The sequence below is a fragment of the Ascaphus truei genome, chromosome 14 (assembly GCF_040206685.1).
Source record: "Ascaphus truei isolate aAscTru1 chromosome 14, aAscTru1.hap1, whole genome shotgun sequence".
Taxonomy (NCBI): domain Eukaryota; kingdom Metazoa; phylum Chordata; class Amphibia; order Anura; family Ascaphidae; genus Ascaphus; species Ascaphus truei.
In genome coordinates this window covers 28,821,776-28,842,899 of record NC_134496.1, presented here as the reverse complement: position 1 = coordinate 28,842,899, position 21,124 = coordinate 28,821,776, and the positions used below count along the sequence as shown (strand labels likewise).

Genomic DNA, 21,124 nt, shown 5'->3' with positions numbered 1-21,124 from the left:
AGTCCTTGTGTGCTGCATTGTGTGGCACAAAAAGGTGTTACATGGCTGAGCACTCTCACTACATCACAGCAGCGGGCTGTGTTCAGTGTGACTGTTTTAGCAATAAAGATTCCTTGAAGGGGTGAAAAAAAAAAAAGTAAACCAGACACTAGCACTGCGCGTACCCGCTACTAAACTCTTGTTTGTTGCCTTGAGGCGGCAGTCGAAGCCGACGGTGGCCGGGAGGAGGCAGAAAGCAAATCAAAGGAGAGGGAAGCGAACGCTGGCTGGGAACTTGTTGGACCAGCGCGCGCAAGTGTGCGCGAGGCAGCGCTCACTGACTAGGAACGGGGACTGATGAACGCGCCTCGCGCACAGAGACGGAGTTCCAAGGGAGGGACAGAGTGCGCGCAGGCGCGCAGAGTGTGCGCGAGGCAGCGGCGGGAGACACGGGCGGTCGTGAGGAGATTTGTTTTTATCACCCGCTGCCGGATTATTTCTTCTGATTTGGAGGAGGTTGTCGCGGGCGGGGAGTAGTCGGGGGGGAAAGAAGAGGTGTTCGCGGGGATGGTCCGGGGCGCCCCTCCGCACGGCCTGTGAGAGACATGCTGCCCGGGGTCCCGGACCCCCCGGGGGGTTGGCGGCGGAGGAGGAGGCGGTTGGGCCCCGGGCTGTGTATGTTGTTGCTTCTTCTCCTGTCCGGACCCGGGACGCACAGCGACCCCGGACTCAACGTGTACATGAGCGAGGAGGAGGTGCGGAGACTGATCGGTGAGTGAGGTTTGATCGCTACGGGGATCCGTATACCACACACGGGGGGCGAGGGGAGATAAAGGGGTCTCTGTGAGATCTGACCCTTACACCACAACTGGACACCCGGGAGGGAGCAGGTGGTCTTTGTGATGGTTATTCAGGGGACATTATTACGGATAAAGACCCCCAGTGAATTTCTGAGGGGGGGGGGGGGTAAATGGGGGTGTCACTGAATAATAGCTCCCTTTTACAAGCACAGGGGTTGGGATATTGGGGGGGAGGGGGGTCGCAAATGCGTCTAATTGGGCGATCCATTTAAGGTGCCCTATGGAAGTTTGATGGGCCACAGACTGATCTGATTTTTTGGGGGGGGAGGGGGGCATTTGTTGCTTGGCCTGACATCATCCCATTGGTAACATCACAGGGCTTCTTCGTTTTGTCATATCCATGCCAAGTGTCTCCATACCATTGTAGTTTCCTACGGCTCTGTAAAAGTGGAGTGCCATGGTAGTGGCTTCTATTCTGTGTTCGTCCCCCAATTTATGGATCAACCCTGAATTGATACATCCAATGGTAGTGCCACTGCTTTGTATGTGGGTGAACCCAGGTTGAATTCCAGCGTTGGCTCTCGTGATTTTGCGCAAGTCGGTCAATCTTGGACACAAATTAGATTGTAAGACTTACGGGGGAGAGTTCCCGTTGTGCCTGAGAAATGCAGTGTACAGCGCTGCATACACTTAGTGCTATAAAATAAACATAAGGTTCCAGTGGGTTGAGTATCACCGTAGAATTACGGATAGAAACTGGGTCCAACCTTCTTATAGTACCCATTTTAAGGGCTGAATGTAAGCCCCATTGTCAGTTTCCACTTCCAGTTAAGAAGTGAACCAGTCCCCCCTACCTGTCCTTTAGGCTGCGTCCCTGCTGGCGCTGACCGAGCTCATGCTTGAGCGGTGACATCACCAACTCTAAAAGCATGAGCGCCAGGTGTCCTGCCTATTTCACAAGCGCGGACCGGGCATTGCGGGCAAGTTGAGCGTGCTTCAAAGTCAGGTTTTTTTTGTCTGCCCAAGCGACAAGCTTGGTTGAGCGTGCGTTCCCGAGCGCGCGCACCGCGTATGTGGGAACTTCCACATAAAGACTGCAATAAGTAAAAGTGCCGAGCGCACAGCACGCTCAGCACCAGCGGGGACGCAGCCTTAGATTGGACATGTATAACTCGCATTATCTCAAGTGCAACCCCCAGCATTCTTTTTATCCTACTCCCATCACGCTTAATATGGAGGAGTATAACTCTCGCTCCCTATTCCTATCTCCCATACCAAACTGACAGCATTTTATCTCCCTCCGATGCCAATGAGGCATGGACATCATAGCCTCTGTGTGTCGATGGTTAAAGTAGTCAATGTCGTGACATGTGGAAATAAACTGCTCTTTAAATATTTGTTTTGATGCATTTGGCCGTTATTATACAGGAAAACGCGCGCTTAAAAACAACGTTAAAAAAAACTAATAGCAGCGCACATACCTGCTGAGGCGTGCGTGTCGTGTGGAGCTGCAGGTCGGCTGTCTCCTGGCGCAATCTGCAGATTTGTTCTTGGCTGGCGACAGCCACGTCACGTGAGCGGTTCAGCCAATGAGGACGAACCGTGCACAGCCACACCTCCTTGACTGCTCTCCACCGGCTTCCTGGTATAATCACTATGCTGCTCGGTGGCTCGCTAGGTGACATCACTGAATAGCGCTGCCGCCTTGCAGCATTTGGTATAATTGAGCCCTTAAACAACTTTCAGAATTAAAACGTAGTCGGTCATGTATATGTTTGAATGCAATCAAAATTGTCTAGTAACATAAGTGAAAAGTATACACAAAGACTTGCAAAAGGTAACAGGAATACTTTTCCATCTCTGAAACGAGGTTTCAAAATATTTGTAGCAGATGAAATACAGCATATTATAACGTGTGTTTGATTAAATTGAATTTTAGTCATGTGATCTCTCTTACATTGAAACACAATGTTTTGGGCCTCTCTGTCTTTCATCATGGCCATTGTGGACCTAAAATGCAAAAAGGAATGCACGTACCAAAAGAGTCTGCAGAAAAGGTGTCGGCCACATGACTACCTTAAGGCCTCGGGCATCTGAGGCACGCTTACGCTCGGCACTGAGCCCCTGCAGCCGCAATGAGAGCGGCTTTAGCAGGGGCTCGCTTACGCAAGCGTGCGGAAGCGTAAGTCTTAGCAAAATGTAAAATTTTCACGCTCATGGGAGCGCAGGGCCGGTCACGTGAGCGGTTCGCCCAATGAGGGCGAACCAGCTCCGTGATGTCACTGGCCCGCCCCCGGACGGCGCGCGGTCTAAGGCCAGGGAAAGCACCCGCTTTCCCTCAGCCTCAGCGCGCCTCCGCCCGGCATCACTCACCATGGACGCAGCCTAACCGAGCAAAAAACACAGGATCACTTATAAAATACAAAAGTAAATAATTTAGTGTACGCAGCATCATTATCTCCTTGCATGTGAGATGTTTCCTTAGTCATCACTTTTTGCACTGTTGGTATAAACAATAAATGATCATATGGATGAAAAGTGTGTGTGTGTGTCTGTGTGTTTATGTATGTATATCTAACTGCAAGAGATGAGCACGAGATGCTTCTAATGACTAATAATTGTTATTTTTTTTTTTAAATAGCCATATTAAAATCTAAAATTCTCACACAATGTAATTATGAATGCCAGGCAGTATACAGGCATACCCCGCATTAACGTACGCAATGGGACCGGAGCATGTATGTAAAGCGAAAATGTACTTAAAGTGAAGCACTACCTTTTACTCCACTTATCCATGCATGTACTGTACAGCAATCGTCATATACGTGCATAACTGATGTAAATAACGCATTTGTAACAGGCTCTATAGTCTCCCCGCTTGCTCACAGCTTCGGTACAGGTAGGGAGCCGGTATTGCTGTTCAGGACGTGCTGACGGGCACATGCGCGAGCTGCCATTTGCCTATTGAGCGAGATGTACTTACTCGCGAGTGTACTTAAAGTGAGTGTCCGTAAACCGGGGTATGCCTGTAATCAGTGATCGTCCAGCTGATCACATCTTTTTTCCCTCCAAACCCTTTACCTCAATTCTCTCCTGCCGCGGGGGATTTCTCAGCGCTCCGCTGTAAGAGAAATGCCTAATCTGGTCTCGCGTTGATGGCTGACGCCACAGGACCAGGGTCGCATCTTTCTTAGGGATTCACTGCTGCTGCCCTATGTGTGTTGTCTACCTCCCACTTCCTCGTGGGTGTAAAAACACAAATGTACACAAGTGCGCACCGGGGGTAAGTATAAAAGTAATTTTTCACAATAGGAAATACATAGTAGTCACTTACAATAAGATAAACTCATTGGGTATCAGCAGCCATGTATTGTAAAAGTGAGGCAATATAAGCGCAAATTAATTAACAGGCTTGCAATGTGATAACATTTTGTGATTTAAAAAGAAAATATGAGGTTGTGGTGCAGCTCTCAAAACAAGACAAATTCCCTTGTCTTAATACAGGAGTGCGCAAACTGGGGGGCGTGAGATTTTTCTTGGTGGGCACGGGTGGTTGCAGAGGCCCCGCGCTCTTCCCCAAGGCATTAAAACGCTGGGGGATCGCGTGAGGCCTCTGCAACCTCAACTTACCGAGATTCAGCTGGGCCCTGGACGCGTCTCCATGGCAACATTTTATGCCGTAGGATCATGTGACGTGACATCACGCGTATTGCCATAGCGTCATTTGACGCCGCATTTAGCCGAAGGGGGGGGGGCGCAAGCACCGGGAGACAGAAGGCAGGGGGCGCAGGAGCAAAAGTTTGCACACCCAAGTCTTAATACACAATACAGAAACTGAAATTCGGGACACAAACCAAACATTAAATAGTCAATAAGTGAATATAATGTCTTACGTTAGGCATGGGGAGATTTGGGGGTGTGTGTGACCCCTCTACCAGCGTATCTTGAAGCGTACTCTCTTGATGCTCAAGGGAAAATAGGGGGGGAAAGGGGAAAAACACAATAGTGTGATTCTGTAAAACACATATATTGATAATGAATTAATGGGAACTCTCAAACGGATGTTCTTTGACAGCAGTAAAACCAATGAAGGATCTGGCGTGTGGACCCTGCTGGTCTCCGGCACAAAGATTCTTAATAGGCTGGTAAATCCTATGTATCTCTGTTGCTTCCTGCTCCTTTAGGCCTGGGACATAGTGAATTAATCAGTGCGGAGGCGCGCTGAGGCTCAGGGAAAGTGGTGCTTTCCCTGGCCTTACACAGCGCGCCGTCCGTGGGCGTGTCGGGGGCGGGCCAGTGACGTCACGGAGCTGGTTTGCCCTCATTGGGCGAACCGCTCACGTGACCGGCCCAGCGCTCTGGCGAGCGCCAAATTTGAAATCTTCCTGAGACACACGCTTCCCCAAGCGTGCGGACGCGTGCGCGAGCCCCTGCTAAAGCCGCTCTCATTGCGGCTGCAGGGGCTCAGTGCCGAGTGTGAGCGCGGCTCAGCACGGCTCAGCCTTGCTCACACCACTATGTCCCAGGCCTAACTCTCTGCCACTCGGGCAGACGGAACCCGGATGGTCACTCTCAGTGGAGGAGACAGAAGCCGTGCAGACGCTGCACACCTCAGACAGACACCGGAACTATTGGCACTCATCAATAGTTCTGGTGTCTCTGAGGTGTGCAGAATCTGCACGGCTTCTGTCTCCTCCACTGAGAGTGATCATCCCGGTCCCGTAGCTCAGTCACGCCGGACAGTGAGTGGATCAACCAGAGTGGCAGAGAGCAAAGGAACAAGAAGCAACAGAGATGCACAGGATTTACAAGCCTAATAGGACTGTTTTCACAGACAATCGTTTAAAAACTGTGCCGGAGACCAGCAGGTCCACACGCCAGATCCTCCATTGGTTTTACTGCTGTCAAAGAACATCCATTTGTGTGTTCCCATTCATGCATTCTCAATATATGTGTTTTACAGTATCACACTATTGTTTTTCCCTATTTTCCCTTGACCCTCAAGGGAGAGTATGTATTGTAAAAGCTGGTTTTATGTCAACATGCGCATTTGGGTTAAGGGCACACTCAAGTTCCGTGTGTCCGGACCAGGTGTAATCACATCCATGGACCGCCGGTATCCCCGCAAGATGGACACACATCACGTGAACTCGACGTGTATCGTACTTTACGTACTTATTCGGAGGGTGTGTGTGTGTGTGTGTGTGTGTGTGTGTGTGTGTGTGTGTATATACTGTATATTAAACCGTAGGCGCTCCTCATGGAAAAAATAAAGGTGTGTGTTTGTATCATAACCAAATCAGCAGCTCCAAGTTGACAGCACACTGACGAATATGGATACAATAAGTAGTATACTAAAGTCTAAAGAAACCCACATTTCGATCTGCTGTGGGACCTTCATCATGATGGTGTACAGCCATAGAAGAACGCCAAAATATATAGACTTAAATCAGTAAGACAGACATTGGCCCACAAACGCATGACCAAAGCGGACTGCAGGCATTGATCGGTGTAAACAAACCCATACAATTGTCACTACATATCAAGTGAGGATTAAACAAAAATAAAGGCATGTCAGAAATCCAAAACTTACTGCAAGGCAAAGGCATTGATCTAAATACAATAATCATGAACTAAAAATTATTGGTGACTCGGATACAAAAATAATTACAGTAGTTAAATGTGATGACTGGGCTCATATTCTGGGCAGCATTTTTGTTTAATCCTTATGAAGGTCCCATAGCTGACCAAAAACATCTGTTTGGACTTCAATACACTACTCCTTGTATCCATATTCTTCAGGGGGGCTGTGCTCATACTTATGAGCTGCTACATTGGGTGATTGTATAATTGTCTCTTGTGTGTATACCAGTGATTTTTAAAACCAAGGTTCTGCGGGCATACTTAAAGGGTTTTGTGCAATTTTCAGGTCATTTGAAAATTGTACCAAAAACAGATGAACTTACAGTGCATCTGATCTCTGATACGCTATTAGAGAGGGTTGGGGATCTGCAGAATTTCACAATATAATTATAGGGTCCCTTAACCAAAAAAAAGTTGACAACCACTTTTGTATACATACTGGCTACAAAAATATAAAATGCTTTTAATCCAGCATTTTAAGCGGTGAGGGAGGCAATCCGGCTACCCCGCCACCCTTCGGCGGCTCTGTCACAGTATTTCTGTGACACACACACTGGCGCAGGGAAATACGCATGCGCAGTGGCTCACACAAACTCCTCCCTTACTACCTGTATGTAGCACTTCACCTCGCTCCCCTCCCATAAGGTAACTGCAGGGACTTTGTCCCGAAGCGCTGCTATGCAGACTTGCGGTGCTGACTAACCTGTCAGTCACTGCCGCAGCCGGCATTAACACTCCCAGTCATGCATTGCGCTTTTAGTAAGGCATAATTAAGCGCGTGGGACAGGTCAGTCAACACTGTCAGCACAGAAAAGTTAGGTCTTGGGATTTATTTGTGTGTGGAGATTTCACAAAATAATCAATATGATATACAAGTCATTTTGGAATTCATAGATTACGAAAAAGCATTTGATTTTGTCTACACGTCAGTGGTCCTAGATGCATTGACGAAAATGTTACATAGTTACATACAGTATATAGTTACATAGATGAGGTTGAAAAAAAAAACATACATCCATCAAGTTCAACTTATGCTAAATTTAGACAACAGATACTTTATCCTATAACTATACTTACTAATTGATCCAGAGAGAGGCAAACAAAAAACCCCAGTGTCATATCATCAAATGATATCTCATAAGCGGAACAATAAATTCCTTCCTGACTCCAAGAATTGGCAATCAGATTACTCCCATGATCAACATTCTTCCCATGTTTACTTATTTGGTATATCCCTGTATCTTTCCTTTCTAAAAAGATGTCCATTTTTTTTAACAAATCTATTGTATCTACCATCACAGTCTCCGTGGGTAATGAATTCCACATTTTAACTGCCCTTATTGTAAAGAACCCTCTTCTTTGTTGCTGGTGAAATCTCCTTTCCTCCAACCTTAAGGGATGCCCCAGAGTCCTTTGTAACATTTTGTCAATGCATCTAGAACCGCTGACGTGTAGACAAAATCAAATGCTTTTTCGTCATCTATGAATTTTAAAATGACTTGTAGATCATATTGGACTGCCCTCAGAATGAATAGTTCTTTTGAAAGCTCCCTGTACTGTCCCCGAATATATTTGTATATAGTTATCATAACCCCTCTTAGACACCTCTTTTCTAATGTAAACAAATCTAATTTAGCTAGCCTCTCCTCATAAATTAGATTGTCCATCACCTTTATTCATTTGGTGGCTCTTCTCTGCACTCTCTCTAGTTCCATAATGTCTTTTCTAAGGACTGGTGCCCAAAATTGTACTCCATATTCAAGGTGTGGTTTTACTAATGCTTTGTAATGGGGCATAATTATGTTTACTTCCCTTCCATCCATTGCCCGTTTAATGCAAGATAAGATCTTGTTTGTCTTTTGCAGCTACTGCATGAGTTTGGGCACTATTGCAAAGCCTGCTATGTACAAGCACTCCAAAATCCTTCTCCATCAAGGATTCATCCCCATTTAATTTGTAAGTCGCCTGTTTATTCTTGCTTCCCAAATGCATAACTTTACATTTATCTGTGTTAAACCTCATCTGCCATTTACCTGCCCAAACGTGTACATTGATATAAAAAACATTTACGAGAATGCCACATCAACCATTAGATTACATGAAAATGCAAGCAATATACAGATCAGCAAGAGAGTGCATCAGGGAGATACCAGGTCACCAAAGATTTTCACTGCAACACTTGTTCAAAACATTAGATTGGGAAGATAAAGGAATCAAAAGCAACCGTGAATATTTGAGTTACCTAAAATTGGCAGATTACATTATTTTTGCCACAAGTGTGAAGTCTTCCAGCTACAAATTGGAGAAGTCGCCGGAGTATGTAAGAATGTGGGCCTCAGTATGAATTTCAGCAAGACCAAAGTCTGCAAAGATTTAAAAAAACAAACAAAATGGATTTGAGGTAGGAGTCGGAGACTGTCTATCTAGGCTGGCAAATAACAATTGATGGAGGAACCCTTTTGAATGAAATCAGTGGGCGAATGAAGATGGGATGGAGAGAGTTTGGAAGAAACAAGACTATTTCAAGGGATCCTTCCACTGTGCCTCAATTTTTGACAAGTGTAATCTGCCCGTGCTCACATATGGATCTGAAACTTGGACCATAAGTGCAAAGATAATTCAGGAGCTTCAGATAACGCAAAGTAGTATAGAGAAATGTATGCTGGGTATTTCCTGAAGAGACAGAAAAAACAACTAACGGTTATGAAACCAAACAAGTCTGTGACACGATCACATGGGTGAACAAATTAAAATGGCAGTGGGCCAGACACAGCGACAAGATATGGATGATGAGATGTATATATTGGAGAGGTATTTTCTTGTGGATATATGTGCAAATATTTTTGCCTGGTTTGTTTCAAGTGTCCATGCTCTTGAGCTGAAGTTCAATTTAGGAAGCTGTGTGCTGAAGCTTTTGCTGTGGTTTGGGTTTTCTGGTTTGTGGAAACTTTGCAAAGAGCTTGAAGAGTTTATTTTCAATCTGTGCTGATTTTAAAATAACATTCAGGCCCTAATTTGCAAAAATAAGGGCGTTCGAATTGAAGCGAGTGAAATAATTCAACCCAGAAAGTGTCCAGTGTTCAACTTAAAGAAGCCTGAGGGCTGATAGTTGTATAAACATTTTTTTGCTGGCTCGCTTACCTAATTAGATTTTTGTTGCCTTAACATTTTCTTTCATTGCTTGCTTCCAGGTCCATATGTCTGCTTTTAGTATTGTTAAAAATAGCCGTGTGGAAACCGAAAGTATATGGAGAATAATTTTGTTCAACCCAAGTTCATGTTATGTAAGTTTTAAGTTTAAAATCTTGCGTTAAAAAAAGTCTTGTGGTTTCAGAAGGGTTGGCTAACATCGCCTGAAATATTCACTTGTTGCAATATATGGAATTTTTTGTTTGTCACACATCTCATCCTCAATGCGTTGCAAGCTCCTTTGGGCAAGAATTGGGTTAAAGATGTACCTTTTTGTGTTTCTCTACTTTTGCCTCTCTGGGTTGCACCAGTGTGACAGTAAGCCCCTTTTTGGTGATCTTGTCAACTATGGATAAGTGAAGAGGACAACGTTTTCAGAGAAATTAAAGCATTCCAAGGAGAACAAATAAAGAAACCGCAATCGTTCTGGAAACACAATGGACAGATATGTTTAGCACAATGTGATCTGAGAAATATGCTTCTTGTAATGCATTTTTTTTGTACAAGTTCTACACTTTATTAAAAGATATTCAATCCATTTTTTTCTAGGGGATAAGCTTCTCATATTTCCATGCAACAGGAATAGTTTGAGGTTGATGTTTAAAGGTCTCTTGGTGGCTAACTGCAACCTTTCTCCTTTTTCTCATAACTGCTGCTTTTTTATCTGGAAACCTTTCTTTCAGTTTGACTAGCTGCATTGTAATTGAAGCTCCTGAAGTGCATGTTGTGATTCAAACCAAATGTTTTTGACAATTTTTGTGTTACTTACAGCGTATAACGAGCTATGAACTTTCAGGAAAGGTTGATGCACGTGTGACATCATTTTGTTTATATTATTTCTCCCTAAGGATTCAGTTGTCTTGTACATCTGGGCCTCTATTAGTTTGTCTTGTGTAAACTTGTAACTTGATGAGGACAAAACCTACCCTCTCTAATGTCTGAGCCTTATAAACAGTGAGACCTAATGTGGTGTGTTTATTTAAGAGACATTTGCAAATCTTAATAGTGTTTTTTTTTTCTTTTTTTTTTTTTCTCGGATTTCCATAGCTCGTCATCGGTTTGCAGATTTTACTAGTCCCATTTACAAATGTTACTTGAACCTTTTCATTCATATCCTAGTTAATAATTTTTAAAGATTTACCTATTTTGAAGATCTGTTATGTCAACTGTTTGCTGGGCTCGTAAAGGTGAAAATGCACTAACTCTTGTAGCTTTGGCATTCAACACTAAGCGTTCTTTTATACACATGCTTCTGGGCAAAGCCACATATTTTGCATCCTCTAGTAATCCTGCGGGGAAATAAAAGCACTTATCCATCCTGTTCCATTATCAAAATTTCTTCCGTAATGAAAGATGTGCTTTTCAAAGTTAGATTAGAAAGCTTAACAACACAGAAGAACAGCAGAGCAGCAGAAGTACATGGTGGTTCCATTAGAGACTGTGCAGAGAAACCTTACTTGGGGAAACAATTGTTCCAAAGTTAAAATGATTAGTTAAGATTGTATATAGAGCATTAATCATAATTGGCTTTTCCTTGCAGAGCTTTCAAAATATGTTGCACAAATATCCCCCCAACATTAGAATTATTTTATAATCTAAGAATGTAAAATAAATGCAATTTGAGAAGAACCAAAGATCAATATCAGACTACTTAGGTGGAACTGCACCACTAACACCATTTTGGTTTGGAGTGCAACCAGTATTTATTTCTAGGGTACACATAGTGTCCATACGTTGCATGTGAGGAAGCAACATTCTTTTCTTTTGTTCCTCGACTTTTACTAACCGTGTGAGTGTGGCAAATGTTAATGGTACATCCTTCTGTAACATCTTGTTTACACAGCAGGTTTGAAGTAGATTGCAACTATGCTTACTGGCTCATCCATTCTGACATAATTGACTAGTAAGATTTATGAAGCTTGCTTTGTAAACAAGAAAGAAGGGAAAATTGCCTTTTAATGCCTGTAGGTAAGGAAGGCTCATGTTGCTTTGGGTGAAGTAACATATGTAAGTATTTCTAGGTAGCAATTCCTGAGGTGATGCCTGTTTTTTTTTTTTAGATTTATTTTTTTAAGGTAGTATAACTGAGTCACGAATCCAACAATTGATTGCGTGATATCATCTGAAAGATTTCAGGTTCCTGACAAAGCTCTGTGGAAGATTATGTTGCACAGCTCAAAAATAGAAGAATACATACAAAACATTCAATAGCTCTTACATGTAAATTAACCAAGTTGGCTAAGAGATGGCTCAAGATTGAGTTCAGTAATGTGAGAACTTCATTGGCTGTGTGCAATGGGAAATGCATTTCCTTCGGTAGTACATTTTAGTCAGATCAATGAGCACAAAAGATTTATTTTCCACAATGCCCAGTCTACATTGCTTGGCAAACTGAGCAAGAAAATACAACCCCCAGGCTCTGAAAAGGAGATAAAACCATTTATCAAGTTATGTTAGTTGGAATAAAGTGACTAAAATCCTCCAGGTAACATCTCATTCATTTTCTCATAGTGAAGAAGCAGAAATTAGTTTTTAGAATGATTAAAACTTTATGTCAAGACTTGTCTTTTCTTATGCCTGGTCACTCACTGTCTGACTGGCTAAGTGCTTGCAGCATCTGCCGAAGCAATTAAGACAAATGTATTGGTCGTATTTCAGACCATACCTAACAATGTTCTGTTTAATTAAAAATAAAAGTAACATCAAAAATATTTTTTCTGTGCCCGTGGTCCCATTTGTAGTGCCATTTTTAACGTGTAATGCTGTGTTGTGCTCTATTTGGGTTAGCGTTTTTGATCTACAAACGCTGTGTAAACTGTGGGCATCCTCAATGCTTGATTTCCAGCTGTTTGGTACAATAACTAAGGCCGAGTCCATAGACGGACAGGCCGTGCTGAGGCGTGCGGAGGCTCCGCGCTGAGCCCCTGCATCCGCAATGAGGATGCCTTGAGAGGGGGCTCACGCGAGCATCCGCAGGCGTGCTAACGAGATGGAGGTTTCAGCCAAGCTGTTTTTCAGCGCGCTGTCGGCTGAAAACCTCCAATCACAGCACAGCAGTGTCGACGTCACGGCGCCGTGACGTCGTCAGTGCGTCGCGGGCGATTGGCCCAGCGACGTCACTGCCCCGCCTCCAACCACATCCCCCCGGCTCCGATCGCGCCCGCTGGCTCACCTGTATGGGCATGAAATCGCCCAGATTTCAGCAGGCGAGCCTCAGCGTCAGCGCGGCTCGGATCGCCTCACCCCTCTATGGCCCGGGCCTAACACACACCAATGACAGTGAGATGATAGGCACTTAATGTTCCCTGAGACCTATAATATCTGTATTGTAAAATGATGGAGGGATCTGAGAATCTGTGTATGCATTATGTAATGTTTGTTAAAGTTTGCAACCAAATGCAGTATGAGAATATGGATCTGTGGTAGATTTGCATTCTCTGAAATAGACTAATTTGATTTGTACATTTTGTTTATCAGTCATTTCACCTCTTCAGTGGAGGGATCATAAAGGAAGTCTGCAGGGGAGGCAAAAATGATTATGCAACGTCACTTTCAGTACTAGGTTTTCTTTGTTCAGTACGACGTGTGACTTGGAACATTTTCTAATGTACGGTCTGTGTTTTATTGTGAACTTGGCATTCAGAGTTCAAAGAGATTTGAAAAAACCCAGAGAAATCTGGCTAACCACAAGACCAAAGTAGACTCGGTTTCTGCTGAAGGAGCCTGCAGCGCATTGCTTAACGCTGACTAATAACTGCTGCTTGCAAAGACCATTATACCCCTCGGGTCAATTCAAGCCCTAGTCCCACTTAGACAATCAGAAATTTAATATTTTTTTCTCTGATTTTTATATTTACATGTTTAATTTTTTGGGGGGCTCTTTTCTAATACCAGAGAGAGAAAAGATGTTATGTACACACCCTTATGACGTATGCTGTACATCGTGGCCTTCTGCTAGTTTTCAATGCTGCGTTCTCAGGAACCTCCCCTTCCAGTTATCCCAAGCGGGAAGTGATCACGTGATAGCTACTGTAGTGAGTGTCTATGGCACTGAAATTGTTCTTCATTAGATATCCTATTAGAACGCATGATTTTTTTTTTTTTTTTAATATAAACATGCTAGTGGACAAAAGTTTAATCTGTAATTCACACGTTTGAAATCTATGAATAATATAAGGTTGAGCTTGCAATCCCAGATTCAAATTTACTTTATTTAACATCAAAGGTGTTGACCATTAGAAGTAAGCAATGTCAGATTTGCACTGGAGGCAAAATTGTAATTTGAAGATAAAGTGCGGGTAGAAAACCCATGCATGATCAAGACTTAAAAAGGAAGGCTAGAATTTCACTTATGATTCGATCAGTAGTTCAGAATGTTGATATAATTTTGTTTGTTACATTTGTGTCAATATTTTAGAGATGTTTAATTTGTAAGGGCCAAATATGTTGTCATTTTATAGAAAGTAATGGTGTTTTGCTGCCCAATTATTAAATGTATAATATGTCAAAGAATAAGCGTTAAATATTTCTGTTTTAGCAAATGATTTTTTTTTTTTTTTTTTTAAATGGCATTCGGACTTGGGGCCCCCTGGTACTAAAGCTGCTATTTTTATCACGGGGAACCCCCTGGTTCTTGAGACACTTAACTGTTGATCAGTGTTTCCCCAGTGTATTTAAATAGCCATAAAATAGGAAGCCTCTAACAATGATGATGTGGTTTCCTTTTGACTCGTTGGATCCTGAAAATTTGGCATTCATATTGAGATTATCAGTAACTAAACTGGTAATTATCTTGGGAACCAGGGTATCCCCAAAACAAAATATATCAGTTTGGTTCCGGAGGATCCCTCAATTCCCATGCTGTATAAGGCTGTGCTTATAGTGCTGGCGACTGCGATGTCGCGCAGCGCTGTAGCAAGTACACGCAGTCCATAATGGGTGCCCATAGCGCGGTCGCAATCGGCGGTGGTAAAAGGATTTTGACTTTTTTGGCGATCGCCGAGTGACGTCAGCGGCACATGAGCGGTTAAGCCAATGAGGGCGAACCGCCCATGCCTCCACCACGCCCCCCTGTCGCCCTCTTGTCTCCTGCACCATAGTGCAGGAATCGCTATTAAAACGGCGCCTGCACTATAAGGACTCAATTATACCAAATGCTGCAAGGCGACCGCTGAGCAACATAGTGATTATACCAGGGAGCTGGTGGAGAGCAGGCAAGGTGGTGTGGCCGTGAGCGGATCGCCCTCATTGGCTGGAACCACTTAAGTGACGCGGCTGTTGCCAGCCAAGAACAAATCTGCAGATCGTGCCAGGAGACAGCCGCCCTGCGGCTCCATGCAGCACACGCAGCAGCAGGTATGTGCGCTGCTATTGTTTTTTTAAAGTTATTTTTCAGGCGCAGGGCCGCACGAAGTTTCCTGTATAATCACGGCCTAAGCGTAGCCTAATGTGTAGGTGGGATTGCAATGTTCAAATGTAATCTTTAAACATTGTTCATAATTTCTCATGGGCTGAGTACTACTCCCTTACACTCATCAAACATATTTAAAGCATGCAGTGAGTACATTCAAAAGTTTCCTGTCTGTGAAGCTTATCAAGTTTCAAACATTTTAATGCAAGTTTATTTAACAGAATTATATTCTATTATATGTGCAGTTAACTTGTGCTTCCTTTATCTGACTTCATTGCTTCATATTACCATTTCCCAAAACAATTCTTGAAATTTCTGAAGCAAAGGGCATAGTGTTACAGTGGGCAATGTATAAAGTGTTGCTATAAGTGATTTTGTTGTAAAATGGGCGCACAGAAGAATAGCAAGTGTGTCTGCACCAATGTATGCAACCCATTTCTTGTGTTGTGCAATGTGTGCGTCAACTTATTTTTCACAAATATATAAAAGATGCTAGGGGATGGAGTTCGAGGTGGAGTTTAAATATGGTCTGGCGCACCTTCATATCTAGCAAAGCTGGTTTACTGATGCGTTTGAAGCCTATGAATAGTCTGTTTATAACGCAGTATGTTGTGTTCCCAGTGAGAGCAATGAAGTCTGGTACATCTATGTAAATAATATGTCATATTAAACTTCAAGCATGCGTCACTTTCGTGTGTGTTTAAAATTCTGTCAAGATTTTAACGACCAAAATAGGTAGACGCAAACCATTCTTAATGCATTCATTAAGCGGTGAACAAAATTTTTAACTTAGGACCCAGCAAGAATTTTTAGGGGCCAAATTGAGCCGCTGGAGAGGGACAGCTGTATGTCAGCGTGCGTCAGTGTCACATACACACTAACACTAACCTTTATTGAGTGCAGTGGCGGGCAAAGTCCTGGAGCTCTCCCCCTCATTCCTGCACCCAGCTCTTGCCCGCCTCTGCCTCTGATCTCCCTTTTCCTGCTGCCCACGCACTTCACACGAAGTGGAGCGCCGGTAACTTAACCTGTCGGCAATCGCCGCTGTGGTTGGTCAAAGTGCGTCTGATGTCGCAACAGGGAAGCAGGATCAGGGCGCGTTGCCAGGCGTGGTGGTAGCTGAACGGTCAATTCACAGCCGCACTTGAAAGCAGGCACCAGGGGAACATTTTAGGCCACCAGGCTCCTTGGGTTTTTCCATCCCTGAATATGCTGCACACCATAAAAAGAATAAGCATGCGCCAAATGTAAGAACATGAATAATAATGAACCAACATATGACGCTAATTTTAGGTAAGAAATTATATTTTTATGCAGTGCACTCTTTCAATTCTTTAAAAATAAAATAAACATATCCTTTATAAATAGCCCCCAATGTGATTTGGTGTTAATTAAATGTCAGAACTGCTGTGGTCCTTACTTTTGCTACAGGATATTTTTTCTCAAGATGACAACTTATTTGACTTAACCTCTGAAAACAAGGTTGATACACAGAACAGATCTTTACCCGTCACTTGGTCGGTTGTCAAAAAAGGTTACATGTGAGCTTAGGTCAAATTTTACTCACTTTGAAAGATTTTCAGGCTGGAAACTAATTAATTCAAAAGTGTGTTTGTGTCCAAAAAAACATTTCCATAGGAGCATGCGATTTTTAATAACGTGGATGATCGTAAACGGAAAACCATTTTGGGTCTTATGTTTACAGATAGTCCTCGCTATCCAACGTTTCCCTTTACAACGAATGGAATATCCAACGCTTTACAATGCCTTACTGTGGGCTGTTTTTCGACGCCGGAATGCGTTATCCGACGCCTGAATGCGTTATCCAACGCTCACCGCCACTGATTAACATGGGACTCACTTTACAACGGTTTCACTATCCAGCGCTACTTCCAGAACGGATTCCGTTGGATAACAGAGGACTGCCTGTATGCCGGGGCAGAAAGACCCATTGAAATCTATGGGCATTTGCGACTAAAAACATCCTAAACCGCTGCTTCAGTAGATAATAAATTGCCCTTTAGTGAATAACTCCTAACGTCCATTTTTTGTAATTCAACGGGCATTGAAAGGATGATCATAACCACATTTGAAATATTCTATGTATTTAAGCATGTGAATTGCAGCTATTTCGCATTTGTTGTAGGATAGTTTCAATATTTAGCATGTTCCATAAATATGCTGTACAGGAAACTTGAGGCCTGTACATGTTTGAGTGACTCATGCATGTATGCTGAAGTAATGTTATCACAAAAAAAAGTTCAACATAAGTAAAACTTTTTGACTCTAGAGCAGCGGTGCGCAATCTGTGGGGCGCGACCCCCAGGGGGGGCGCGAGACTGCCGACGGGGGGCGCGGGGTTTACAGAGGCCCCGCGCGCTTCCCGAAGGCACTTAAATTAAGTGCCGGGGGAGCTGCAGGGCCTCTGTAAACCATACTTACCCGTGGCTCCGGCGGCTTCCTCCCGGCGTCGCCATGGCAACGCGGCGTCAAAATGACGCTGCGAGGTCATGTGACGTCACGTTGCTATGGCAACGTGACGTCATTACGCCGGAGCGCGGGTAAGTTGGGGTTGGGGGGGGGCGCGGGAGCGAGGGGACAGCCGTCAGGGGGGCGCAGGGAAAAAAGTTTGCGCCCCCCTGCTCTAGAGGGTCTCAAACTACAGCAGATATTGGCAGCTTGACAAAAGCTGCACTGTAAACTCTGAACGCCCTCTTTCAGAATATAAAAACAAATCTGAAATATGTAGACGTTCCTTATTGCTGAAACAATTAAATGATCAACTCTAAGAGAGATCAGAGTTCAAAAGCTGTAAATATAACCAGCTATTTTTTCATTGTAAACATGTGTCTGCCATTTAGACAAAAGCCTTTGAATTGTTGTTTTTAATCCTAATAAAAGTTGCCTGCTTCATCCTCTTCATAAAAAAGGAAATGTTAAATGTATGAATGGAGGAAATAGGCAGCAGTGCGCAAAAGAAAAGAAAAACGCAAAGCATAACAAACTAGAGACATATTAATTTCCATCCTTAAATAGAAAAAAAAAATCATTGCTATTAAATTTCAGATGTAGGATGCCATTAAATGGTGCCAGATTGGTGAGCTGTACAATAAGGATTTTGTGTCTTTAATTATGTGCAGTATTAATCTGAAACATATTTCAAGTCCTGTTGGTAAGATGAGCTCCGATTTTGTTTCATATAGAGGCATTTTCCGTGAATCATTTAATAGCAATTTTATAGCTTCCTAGTCTGCAAAACCATTTGTTAAATACTTTGGCCTACAACATTGAAATCCGAGAGGCAGATACAACTTTTCCTAACTGAGTTCCTTGCACTCCTCTTTCAAATAGCACATGCTTAGATGGGGGATGGGGGAGAAGAATTCTTGCCACTTTGTGTCATACTAGACATTTTTGTATAAAAATAGGAGCACTCAGGATAGTTAATGCCTACTGGATTCAGTTTCGACTTTCCATAGTAGTTGATACATGCATTGTTCTGGTTATACAATTAATACACATTTTGCCATTTTCTCTTCGTCTCTCTATAAATTTCCTTTCCAAGCTCAGTTATACGAATGACAGCCTTGTGTATATACACTGTGTTCAGAAAAAAACGGGATCCCTTTTATGTTTCGTCATATCCTGCAGAAAAATCACTACATTTTCATGAAAACTTGAGCAATTGTATGTCTGTCACAGTAGATTATTCCATTTAAGAATTATTTGATAATGTAATAAATATTCTTTGGAATTGGTGACGGCATGATGATCCCAGAAAGGGCACAGTTACAAAATGGTGTTTAGCGAAGAAGATGCACGTTATAAAATGCGTGAACAGAGCAAGAATTATGGGCCAAAACGCTTGCTTAAAATGGCTCCTGATAAAGGATGGTAACTAGGAGGACTGAGCAAATGAATCCATAAAAAATAACGTATTCAAGAGTGGGAGCAGCTGCATTAAACGTGTTATTAATTATTCAATCAGACAGCGGCGTTCTCGTCTTTGGCTGTGCGTTTCACCAGGACAGTTTGAACTCAAACTTTATAGTAATCTTCGTGTTTCAGGTTACAAAAGAAGTGGCACAAACCCTCCACTTGTGCATTTGCATTACTCAGACAGGTCTGCAACCCTGTCTTTCCCCAGAAGTAAAGTGTGACACAATGTGCTCATTTGCATGTCATTACCCAGAATCCCTGGCTGCATTGGAAACACTTTGCTAAGTGATAATGGGGAAAGACAAGACCCGTCTGAGACATGTGAATGCACCACAAGTGGTATTTTTATTTACTGTACATTATATTACAACAGTTTAACACACAAGCTACGCTGGAAAATCTCCTATTTCTCCCTCTTCTGCCAAGTCTCTAACTGTGCTAACACTCCCTTCACTCTCTGATCGCCACCTCACTCTATCCTCTGCACCCTCTCCAACACCCACATACAGAAACCTACATGCTCTAGACACCTTCCAATCTTCAACATTTTTACAACATCTCCCATATATAACCTTTCCTGCCCATACCAGGCACCCTCTGTATACATCAGTACACTTTCATCAGTCTTGGGCTACGTCCATAGCAGGGGAAGCCGCACGGACGCTCCACGCTATGCCCCTGCATCCTCAATGAGGATGTTTTTAGAGGGGGCTCGGATTTTCAGCTGACAGCAGAGCCTGTTTCTCAGCGCGCTGTCGGCTGAAAACCTCCAATCCCAGCAAAGCAGCGTCAACGTCACGGCGCCGTGCTGTTGACGTCGGTGCGTCGCGGGCTATTGGCTCAGCGACGTCACTTCCCCAATAGCGCACGCGGGCTCGCCTGCCAGTCCATGGGATCGCTCCTGACCGGGCAGACGAGCCTCGGCGTCAGCGCGGGCTGAGGCTCTATGGACGCAGCCTAAGGCTTCAGTCCCAGTGCACGCGCGCCCGGCGGAGGCAGAGGGGGCGGCGCGTGCACAGCGCTGCACACGCGGTTCTGGGAGGAAGGGAGAAGTTGCGATGGGAGGGGGCGTGGCGGGGGTTTTGCGGGGGCGTGGCCATGGCCTCACGTGGCTGGTTCGCCCTCATTGGGTGAACCGCCGGGGCCAGTTCTAAACTCAATTTCATTGAGTTAAAAAAAACCTGTCAGTACGGCGCGGCTGCACCTTCAGCAGGAAGGTGCTACTGGGCCCAGCCCCATTGAGGGGCGGTGCTTATATGCACAGCGCACGCCGGGGTGTACGCTGTAGCAGTTAGTGGGACCGCAGCCTTAGACAAGACAGCTCCTGCCACCACACGTTCTCCACCGACAACTTAAGTCACAACCATGGCACACTCTACCTCAAAGTTCTCATGCACTGCTGAACGTTATTGGAGGAAAACACCCTCTAAAGCTGATTTCCTCGACTTTAAATTCCTACACCTCCTATAACACTGCCCTTTCCCTTATCAAGCCAACAAATATGGTTCTTCTCTCATACTAACTCTGTCCTTTAACCCTCAATGCCTATTTGCCACCTTTTAACTCCGGTCTCTGCCTGACTGCACCTTCCACCCTCATGGCACAGGATCTTGTCGCCTACTTCACAGATAAGATTACGTCCATCAGACTTGACATGCTCCACATGCAACACCTACCTCCCTTCGTACACCTAAATCCACTCTGCTCATTTTCCCCTGTGACTAGAGAGGAGGTTTCCGTGCTCCTTATCCCACCCTACAACCTGCCCCCTATAATAATTGTTCTTGTATAGCGCTGCTAGTCTTATGTAGTGCTTTACAGAGACATTTTTTTGCAGACACAGTCCCTGCCCTGTACAGCTTACAATCTGTTTTTGGTGCCTGAGGCGCAGGGAGATAAAGTGACTTTCCCAAGGTCACAAGGCCTGCTTCAAACTCCGTGCCAGAGTCAGTGTCTTTACTCACTGAGCTGCTCCTTCTCCTATACCATTACATCTCCTCCACTCCCTCTCTGGCGCACTAAGCCCTGCCCCAAGTCACCCTTTTAGCCTCAACTCTGGCACATTCCCATCTTCCTTTTAACGCACACTCATCACACCCATTCTAAAGTAGCCCTTTCTGTCTAACTACCGCCCCATGTCTCCTCTTTGCCGCCAAACTACTTG

The 21,124-nt window shown here is 44.0% G+C and overlaps 1 protein-coding gene across 2 annotated transcripts in view; it reads left to right on the top strand.

Annotated features, from left to right (window-relative positions):
* The first annotated feature begins 218 nt into the window (after positions 1-218).
* The window catches only part of RYK (receptor like tyrosine kinase), a 115,851-nt gene continuing 94,945 nt past the window's right edge, over positions 219-21,124 (top strand). For both annotated transcript variants that reach the window (XM_075570273.1, XM_075570272.1), the window contains exon 1: positions 219-750. In XM_075570273.1, the coding sequence (XP_075426388.1) occupies positions 585-750 (166 nt within the window). In that variant the 5' untranslated portion in view covers positions 219-584. The remainder of the gene's footprint in view (positions 751-21,124) is intronic.